The sequence below is a fragment of the Morone saxatilis genome, unplaced genomic scaffold (assembly GCF_004916995.1).
Source record: "Morone saxatilis isolate NCDOM2014 unplaced genomic scaffold, NCSU_SB_2.0 Contig14, whole genome shotgun sequence".
Taxonomy (NCBI): Eukaryota; Metazoa; Chordata; class Actinopteri; family Moronidae; genus Morone; species Morone saxatilis.
The window spans coordinates 7265627-7276312 of record NW_023339696.1 but is presented as its reverse complement, the minus strand read 5'-3'; the positions used below and the strand labels follow the sequence as shown (position 1 = coordinate 7276312).

Here is a 10686-nt window from a genome sequence, read left to right as displayed (position 1 = left end):
TATTTTAGTGTTATTATATAAATATATATCTATCCACATTAATTGGTTTTACATAAACACATAACATAAAATGTTTTTTTTATTATTATACTTAGATTTGTTTTTTTAAATAATAATGACCTAAATATATATATTTTTTTTTTTTAAAAAGTCACACAGACATTTTTTCTGTTAAAAAAGTCAACCTATCAGTGCTCTCTAATTGATATATCTGTAATACAATATGTAATGGCGACACTGTTTCTAAATGACCCTTAAACCTAGTTTGGCGAGTGACAAGAAATTGCAGGACAGAAACGGCAATTTCTTGTTATCATCTGACATATACACCAATACTGATAGATCTGCAATAGGCTACTATGTCTCTAGGCGAGGCTGTGGTGTAGCCATTAGTGATCACTTAAAGTGTTTTTATTTTTTAAATTAGGTCGCTCCTCCTGCACCTCCTCCACCACCTATCTCTGGAGCCCCCACCTCATTGAAGCTGACCAATGGGATTACAGCACCATCTGCCCAGAGGACAGGGGCGATCTCACAGATCAAGGTAAGTGACAACTGCCAGCCAAGCAGTAAAGGTGTCTTAAAAAGTGTCTCATAATCTCAGAAAGAAAACGTAATCAATGATTTTATATTAACAATCAATCAATTGATCTCTGTCAACAAAAGTCTCCTTAAACCCACTATATGCTACCAACTCAACACCAAACGGAAGGCAGACAAAGTTATGGCTAGCTGGTGCAAATATTTGATCTTTTAGCAGCTAAAGGGCCAGATATTTTCCTCAGGAGTTGGTAGAGACCAAAACAAAGCTACACAGAGAGTAAATACTGGACTTACATTCATCAGGTGGCCAAAAACACGTCTCCAAATTAATGATAATGTTGCTTTCATAATGATGATAATGTTGAGGTGGTAATTTCTCAGCATTGTGTGTACAGCTTGTTGTACTGCCCTCAAGGGGTCAAAAACATTTTTTGACATCAAATATAAAAATTTGGTATATTGTATGCACAGCATGCACTTACAATCCCTCTCTTTTTCCAGTACCAGCCTAAACCAAACTCTGACCGCTCTGCACACAGTAAGAAACCAAAAGACAACAAGCCAAAGGTAGGTTTTTAATTCTGACATACAGACAGTACTGTTGCTAATACTATAAGCTGTTGTAAATCATTATGCTAGTATTTCAATGAGCCAATCCATCTAAACCTAAGACCCCCAGACAAAAATTTGTAATTGAAGCACCAATATAGTTCTCAAACGATCATTTGTTTTATTGATGTGTTTCTCTCTAGATTAAAAAGTTAAAGTACCATCAGTACATCCCTCCGGACCAGAAGGGCGATAAAGAGCCTCCTCCCCATCTTGACTCATCTTATGCCAAAATCCTCCAGCAGCAGCAGCTCTTCTTGCAGCTCCAGATCCTCAATCAGCAGCAGCAGCACTACAACTACCATGCCATCCTGCCTGCACCACCCAAGTATGTTTCACCTAGGGAAAATAGCTGTTGCCTGGGATAGGGGAGTTTCTCTGGGACCATCGATCAAGCATATATAATCTAAAGCAACCAGACACACTGTCAGTTCTCAAAAGACCGTAGCGATCACCATACGTTTCCTCTCTCTGACTTTCTCTCCAACAGACCTCAGATGGATCAGCAGCCCTCTTCCTCCTCCAATTCCACAACCATCTCCTCCCCACCTCGACCTGTCGCCGCCTCTTCAACAGCCCCCTCTAACCAGGGCGGTCACAGCCGTCAGAGTTCTGCTCCTTTAGGTGGGACAAAACCAGCATTTCTACCTCCAAACCTGGATGAAATGAAGGTTAGTTGCACAACAACATATAAATCCAAAAGGAAACAGCATTAATGATCAATATTTAATGTCTAATTTTCATGATTTGAGCATCACTAGTGGTGGATGGACACTATACCTCACCTATACTATGATACATTTTCAGTCTACAAGTGAAGCACAGTAAAGACCAACAGCTCTTTCTGCTGTCTACAAGCTATGGGTCGATGGAGTAACTTTTGGATAGAAGTTGACATTTGTAAAAGATTCTCTGTTAACAAAATTTTGTCACCGAAAAGCAGCCTGCTGACAAAGAAAGGGACAGTGATGGATTACTCTGTCTTTTTGTTTTCTCTCTTCTTTTTTCCTTTGATCCTTTTCAATTTTCCTCTGATATTTATCCTCGTCTCTTCCCCTTTTCCTCGCTCTTGTCCTTCAAACTCAATTTCTCTTTTACTCCATCTTCTGTCAGGTCGCGGAACTGAAGTCCGAGTTGAAGCTGCGCAACTTGCCAGTCTCCGGCACCAAAAACGACCTCATTGAGAGGCTGAGGACCTACCAGGAACTGAATGGAGGCAGTGACACTACCTCCTCTCGAACAGCAGGGGGTACCACAGGGCCAGGGGCTGAAGGAGCAGGAAAATCCTCCAAAACTGCTGCAACCACCACCTACAACAATACATCACAACAACAGCAACAGTTTCACTTTCAGTGCCATCAGACGTCTTCTCTTACCGGTCAGTCAGATGATTAAATTTGTTCACAAACAAAGCATTTACCTGTACTTTCTCTAATGTGGGATTACTTGTGAAATCAATCACCGCTCCTCACTTTAGTTATGTACTCAAGTGTTGAAAGATAAGGAAGAAAACAGTGTAGATGTATGTAGTGTATCATCTTTGTGCTAATGTCATATCACCCTTTCTTTATCCCTGTATAGCTGATGGTAGCAGTTCCGCCCCAGCAGCAGCCACTCCTCAACAGCTCATTAGCTGTGGTCGCACCGTCTCCTCCGCTAACGCCTCGCTCACTCCCTCAGGCTGCTCACCGGGAGCCATTAGCCCAGAAGATACCAGCTTCAACAACGACCCCTTGGGGGAAATGGTCTGAATTATTTTGTTAACTTAATCTTACATAACCCCAGAAATGTACTGAAATGTGCCACTTGCACATTTGAGTGTGGTGATTGACTTGTAAAAGAAATGTAAAAAAAAAACTAAAATAATATACTAAAACTAAATTTTAATATATTAATTATACTTCACTGCACTAATGATTAATGTACTTGACATACTAGTATTACTACTGTATTAACTATATATAATTAGTAATTTTTATATATACTTTACAATCTACATAGAAGACGCCATTAAGTTCTAAATAAGTGTAAATTATATTACCTATTACCTAACTATTAACATACATTTAATACAGTGCAAATACTTATAAAATGTAAATTATACCTGAAATAGTAATTTCATTCAATTTAGAGAATATATGGTCAACATGATAACTATTATACCTGCTCAACATCAGCATGCTATCACTGTCACTGTGAACATGTTAGCATACAGACGTTAGCATTTAGCTTTTATAAGGCTGTAGACTCATCTTGCTTACATACTAAGAATTGTGATTTTAGTAGTCTCAAGCTCCTGCATTTTATTTCACAGTTTTCTACTATACGTTTACCTATTTATATTATCACTATTTCTGTCTAGATGAGTTCGCCTCTCACGCAGCTGAGCCTTCAGCCATGTTCTGCTGCTGAGTTTCCAATTAACATTAAAGAAGAGCCGAACTGCTCCACCCCAGCTCCTTGTCAATTCTCTTTAAAGACTGCCTCTCTGCAGAAACATTGCCTGGCCTCATCAGCTGCCGCCACAACTACAACCACGGCTCCAGTAGTGGCTATGGACAAAGACAAGATGCTGCAGGAGAAAGACATGCAGATAGAGGAGCTGACCAGGATGCTGAGGCAGAAACAGAGGCTGGTGGAGTTGCTGAGGATGCAGCTGGAGCATGGGAAGAGGGGAGGAAGAGTTTCAGAGCCGCTAGTTCTTGTAAGAGTTAAACAAGAACCACCTGATAAGCCAAATGTCCCTCTCTCATTTGGCCACCCACCTTTCCCCTCTCCACCTTCATCTGTTTCATGTGACATGGATGTTACCAAGGTAACGGTCAAACAGGAAGCTGTTGAGGCAGAGGATGTTGTGTCTGAGGCAACTACGCAATTACCAGACACTCATGGATTACCACGGTCTTTGATCCAAACTCAGGACGTGCAAATCAAGCCAGCGCAGATGAACAAACAGACAAAACAACAACATATATGTCTCCAGCAAACCACTCTGCAGTTTGCCCAGCAACAGGCCATACAGAAACTTTTGCTACAGCAACAGCACAATATTCAGAACCAGCAGCAGACAAATCAGAACAGCAGTCAGACGCTAGAGAATCAGCAGAACCTGCAGAGACTTTCTCAGCAGAGAAAAAAGAAATCTCAAAAACAGCAGCTCAAACAGCAGCAACAGCAGCAGCAACAGCTGCAATCACAACATCTGCATCAACAGTCAAAGCGGCATCAACAGCAGATGCAGCTGAAGCAACAGATTCTTCTGAAGCAACAAAAGTCAGTTTTACAGCAGCAAAATAAGCAGCAGCAGCAGACTAAACAACTGCAACAATTCCAGATACAGACCAAGATACATCTGAAGCAACAACAGGTGCTAATACAGCAGAAACAACCAGCGCAACAGCAGTCCCCACAGGTCAGCAATACGTTTTACAATATCGTTTACAGTGCATAGACTTTGGTGTCAGATTTCCAAATTATGCCACTAAAATTCTGTGATTGAGAGGTGTTACTGGACAGTGGCCTCCTGACTATTCCCTTATTAAATCATAAGAGGAGCAGACTTTTTGCCATGCTTGTGTAAAATACAAAGTAAAATGTACATAATTCATTATTCTGTCTGTTTTGTACAGGTGTCTCAAACGTACCTCAACCAGCAGTCAGCCTCAGCCCCCTCGTTCCCACTGGATCTTCTTAAGAGTAACTCCGCCCCGACTCTGGTCACCGACAGCAATGGTAACCACTTCCTGATCGCACTGACCAGTCACATTACAGAGAACCAAAGAAGTGATGCGCCTGAGACTAAAACAACCAATCAAATCACTCTGCAGGTACCTGACTCACTTTCAGCCATCCACTTTTTTTGTGAATCAGGACTGATTCATGAATTCTGATCTACTCTTCTTATTATTATATTCAGCACTTAAAGGTCCAGTGTGTAACATTTAGGAGGATCTATTGGCAACAATGGAAAGTAATATACATAGTTATGTGTTAATTATTGTATAATCACCTGAAAATAAAAATTGTTGTGTTGTGTCCTCATCTATGGAGTACACCATGTTCAGGGAGGGTGAGCTGTATTCAAACGGTTGCAATCTGCAACTTCACCACTAGATGCCACTGAATTCTACACACTGGACCTTTACCAAAACTAATACTAACTACGCAGTATTAATTGTTCATTTTCCACCAGCGACTACAGTCTTCTCCAGCCAAGCTCCCTGGCCACAATCCTGTTCAGCTGCCTAAAGCTGATAATCAAACCAAACAGAGCGTGCATGAGGGATTTTTGAAACAACAAAAGACAAAGGTGAGATTTAAGACACTGATGCAACCAGATTAAAATTAGCAGGAGTAGCATTGCACAACAGGAAAACATTTTTTAAAAAAAGGAAAAGAAAGATAGTCTTATATACTGAAAATATGACTACTTTTACACTATGTGGGGAATATCTCAAAACCTCAACAGATCAAAGCGAAACTATCCGCCTGGAGAGGCCTGGAGAAACATTTTAAATAATCACACATCCCTTTTACACATTTAATGAATCCCCATCATACTACATACAAACTTCACTCCTGCCCCACAGCCTCTGTTTCCCACCACTGGAGCAAAAACAGAACATTGTGTTAATGCTGCATAAAGAGAGAGCGAAACATGAGGGTGAAAGAGAACTGCTCTACTGAGTCCAATAGCAGTGGAAATTAATGATGTATGCTGTTTGAGGCAGTGACAGCAGTCCTTGATAAGAGTGTCTGACACTATCACGATGCTGATTATTATTGCTTTGCTAATTACTCTAACGACATCCTCCATTACTATGATTTATATTGTTAACGGAGGAGGAACAAAGACTCCATTGCATCTTGGCTAATTGAGATGTACAGGATTTCCCATCAAGTGCAGGTGTGCAAAGACTGCCTCTTTTTGCTTCTGAATACTGTTCCCCATGTAAGGAGTACTTATCTTTCTACTCTTTTCCATGATTTGAAGCCACAGAATGGGGGACTTCAGGTATCTGTTGACCAGCCTCAGCAGGAAGTTACTCAGTGTTTGTCAGCACCTCCCAGTCTGCAGCCTTTCTTCAAGGACCAGGAGACCGCTCCCTCAGGGAAAAACACCTTATCACCTTCCTCTCAAATTGTAAGTAATCTCCAGATGACACAGATTATCTTCCAAGGTGACTTGTATCCTCCTGTAACATTGTAAAGGATTTTGTGATAACTTTGGATGCACAAAAACTTTTTCCCCTCTCTGGCTTTGGAAAGTGAATGGAAACTTGTTCTGTTCTCTTGTAGGATGTCTGCCCTAGTCTGGATGTCTTGTTTAGTCCTCTGTCTCCTGCCTCCATTAAGACAGCTGCCTCATCGCCTGATAACAAAGTATGACATGTCTGATTGTTTTTAATCCAAAATGTGTGATTCGTATTGCCCTTGGGCGTGCTTCTTAAGTTTTTCTAAACTATATTAAGCGAAACTGTATTGCTCTGCATTCTAGTTTGATATGTCATCTGTGTTAATGTTTAATGTGTTGTTCCCTCTGTGTGTCTGTGCTCAGGATACAGAGCGCGAGGATGATTTTATTGACATAATTTTGCAGACAGGAGGTAAGATCTTTTTTTTATTACAACAATACAACAATTAAATTAGATTTATTGTATTGCGAACAACATTTCATTCTGTGTTTTTCCCTCTCAGAGATGTCGAGCACCTTCAAACCAGCACCTGACCCGTCTCTGGAGCATCTAAATCCAAACTCCTCTGCGTCTTCCCCTCCTCCCTCCCCGCTCCAGCTGTTGCTACCCCCCTCCATCCCACCCAGCTGTGACACCCCACAGCAGGCCCTCTCGGTGCAGTCTGAGCTTCAGACTCTGGTCGACACCACAGAACAGAAACAACACCTCAGTAGCGCTGGGAGTGGACGCCTGGAGGACTTTCTGGAAAGCACCACTGGTAAGCCTCTCCTGGGGGTGGAACCCGGGGGCCTGTTGACTTTGATTGATGACCTCCACAGTCAAATGCTGTGCACTCCCAGCATCCTGGACCATCCCCCATCTCCCATGGATACCTTCGATATGGCAGTGGAGGGGGAGCATGGGCTGGACAGTATGGATTGGTTGGATCTCACCATTGGAGGAGTGAGGGGAGAGGAAACCCCCACACTGGCCCCACTGGGCCCCCAGACACCCCCTAGTGTGTTTTCCACAGACTTCCTGGACAGTTATGACCTGCAGACACACTGGGACTCCTGCCTATAGCCTATAGCAATCGGAACGCAAACATCCTATACAGTTGCATGCACTCACACAGTTGCACACATGCACAAAAACATGGAATTGATTGCTGAGGCTTCAGTATCTAATTAGAGCACTCTTTCTTTATCTTCTCACGCACTGGTATATTGAATCTTCAAGCACTTTGACCTTTATTTATTTTATTTACAGGCTGTAATATTGATTTTTGTACAGACACTTATTAGGCAGGTCCTATATCTGTTCTTGATTCTTTAGCAACAGTTTTGTCAACACATTAGTTGATGAGACACTTCTAACTGAGCCATTAACCTGTAGCTTACATATAAATTAATCCCATCTTTCTTTGTCACAGACACCATGTTACAGCGGAGAGAAGTTTATCGGCTTATTTGACTGTCTCCTAATTAGAGCGCAAATCCTTAGTTGCCTTTTGTAGTACAGATACAGATCAAGATCAATAGTATACCACTACAGGAAGTGGTAAAGCCAATCAATAACCAAAGTTAGGCTTAAAGACAATGGTGTTATTGCAACATAATAGTTTATGTGTGGAGCAGAGATGTTGTTTGGTCATAATTTCAAAATATGTTGTGATTTTAGATCACACTTAACTGAATCATGTTTTTCTTATACATTTTTGACAGTTACAGAATATATGTCTCCACATCTTAGACATTGGTTTAGGTTAAAGCACTGAGTGTGTTACTGCAATGTATCCTATTCAGTATTGATGAAACTGCCATCACATACATACAGCAGACCCCAACTGCTTTGGAACATTTCATTAACAGCAACAACATTATTACAGTACAGCAACAAAACAAAATAGATTGTCATCATCGTAAGTGAGACATAAAAACCCTGCAGTCTGTTGTACAAAACCTGCTCAGTATTCAGGCTTTAACTGAATGGAAGGTTCCACTTTTCTCACGTTTGCAGATTCTCAAAGAGAGTTGCAAGAAGTATCTCACACGCTTTCTGTTGGTGAGAACAAATACTGAGCACTTTGCAACAGTCAGCGTTCAATGTTGAGTACCTACTGTATGCTCAAGCTCTAATTTCAGGATATAAGATAAAAGACACTTTTGAAAAACTTTTGAGATTTCATACACAACCCAACTTCTAAACTTAGTTCATTTGGGACAGTTTTAGAAAGTTCATATTATATTGATCGTTAATATTTTTGAGTACTCAGAAAGTTTAGCAGAAATGGACATTGAATATGTCACACATGAGCCCATTGTCTTAATCTTTTTTATTTGACATAATGCTACTTTATAGTATGTACATTACATAAATCTATACACGTTTTGTATTAATATTTCATGTGTGAATGTATTTGGTATGAAATCTTCTATAATATAAGCGCTACACATATGGTAAACAGGTTTTTGTGGTCATTTTGGGACTTTTGTGTTGCTGCCATACTGTAGTTTCCTTCCCTTTCTATTAACACACACACACATACAGTATAATAAAAAAAGGGAAACTCCTGCAGCGTTATAGATTCTTAACACATTTAGTTTGATGTAATGCCTTCTGCATAAGGATGTTTGTGTGAATGGTGATATTTAGCTGTCCTGTACTGTATCAGTACTTTTGCCTATGGGGAATGTCCTTTCCTCTTTGAGATTTTACACTGCTGTAATGTACCAGTTTAGACACTGAAAATGTATTATAAGACATACAGCTTTTCATTTTAGCTGTGGATACTGTGACTTATTCTGTTTATGACAAAATGTCTGTATTGTGAATCCAAAGTCTTGGAGACTTGCTCATTAGCACAATCACAAACCCATACACACACACACAAGTTCATTTATCATTTTACACTTTCATGCATTTCTCATCACAAAAATACTGCACCATACTGTACATCTGTAATCATATTTACACTTTATATGTGATGGGTTTGGAGACTTTGTCATAGTTTCCTAAAAGTACGGTCGGCCTCTGAGTGAGTTCATACCAAATCAGCATTCAACAAATCCAAACCCTTTTTTTCTGTCTTTAATCTGTTCAATATTAAATTCAGTTGAGTTTGCCACTTAGATTTATAAGGTTAAGTGGTAGCCACATTGTGTCATCCATTTGCATTTGGATGGGTACAATTTCTTTTTGATTTTCTGACTTTGTTCTTACTCTCAGGTGACCATATGAACATTGAAACTGTTGTTCTGTTGTCTGAACTCTTGTTCACACACTGGCCATTAAGAGACCCCCTGATGCGTGTGATTGGTGGAAGTGATGGGGGAGAAAATCCTTGTTCTGTGAAAAAATGTATGCCACATTTTCTTTTAACTCTTAGCAGTTATAAGAGACAAATTCTGAAGTATTCTTTTGATTCTAATAGTTAATAGGTTTTAATTGTGTATTCAGTAAGTAGTCAAGTAGTGTATGCCAACCTAGGCTAAATACTGGAAACTCAGTTATTTCAATGTACATAGTACTTATTTGGGTTTTTGTTGAACTTTTTATTTTATTTATTTCATTTAATTTCATTTTAAGTGCCTGGCATGAAGTATTAAATACACTTCAACTCTGTCAAAGTTATGTGGACTTTCAAATAAGAGGAACGTCTGATTTCTGCTGCATTATTTCTGTAAGTGTTGGGCTGCCTCATGTAAATGATTGTGAAAGCATTAGGAAAAAATTATTGGACGTTTTGGGGAAATTGTTTGAGCTTTTTGTGTACTTAAACTTAAAGTATTTCTTTTTCTAAAAACAACAATGAATTTGTTAATAAAAGACGAGATAAATCAGTCTGCTGTGATGCATATTTCAATTATGTGCTAAGCATGGCTGGTACATGCACTGCTGTACATGCATTTTCTCCAACCATCATACACTTTCGTTTCCACTTTGCTGAGAGCATACCTTGGTCTCATTTTTAACATTCTTTGCATCAAGTAGCATCCAGATATCCATACTGGGCTACTTAAATTAAAAGTTTTTGGAAATACGTTTCTTGCTTAATGGAAGTAAGATGAGAAGACTGATACCACGTACATGTCTGTACAATAAATATGAAGCTACAGCCAGCAGCAAGTTTGTACAGATTAAACATACATCTAATGTGTTAATTTTCCCCATATTTTAGAGAGCATGGTATCAATCTCCTTATCTAACGCTCAGTCAGAAAGTAAATTAGTGTATTTCCCAAAATGTTGATTGAATGTTGATTAATTCCACTGCACATTCCCATGTGACTTGATCAACTGTTGAATAAACTGCTGATTGTTTTCTGTGCAGCATGCAGAAGAAACAGACAGCAAGCAAA

General features: G+C 39.7%; 1 protein-coding gene across 2 annotated transcripts in view; it reads left to right on the top strand.

The window, feature by feature from the left end:
* LOC118323695 (myocardin-related transcription factor B-like) overlaps positions 1–10174 on the top strand; it is a 35381-nt gene extending 25207 nt beyond the window's left edge. For both annotated transcript variants that reach the window (XM_035655745.1, XM_035655746.1), the window contains 13 exons: positions 428–544; positions 1045–1110; positions 1296–1480; positions 1643–1823; positions 2266–2530; positions 2734–2897; positions 3515–4564; positions 4782–4979; positions 5345–5461; positions 6146–6295; positions 6451–6534; positions 6710–6758; positions 6850–10174. In XM_035655745.1, the coding sequence (XP_035511638.1) occupies positions 428–544; positions 1045–1110; positions 1296–1480; positions 1643–1823; positions 2266–2530; positions 2734–2897; positions 3515–4564; positions 4782–4979; positions 5345–5461; positions 6146–6295; positions 6451–6534; positions 6710–6758; positions 6850–7409 (3186 nt within the window). In that variant the 3' untranslated portion in view covers positions 7410–10174. The remainder of the gene's footprint in view (positions 1–427; positions 545–1044; positions 1111–1295; positions 1481–1642; positions 1824–2265; positions 2531–2733; positions 2898–3514; positions 4565–4781; positions 4980–5344; positions 5462–6145; positions 6296–6450; positions 6535–6709; positions 6759–6849) is intronic.
* Positions 10175–10686: the final 512 nt, after the last annotated feature.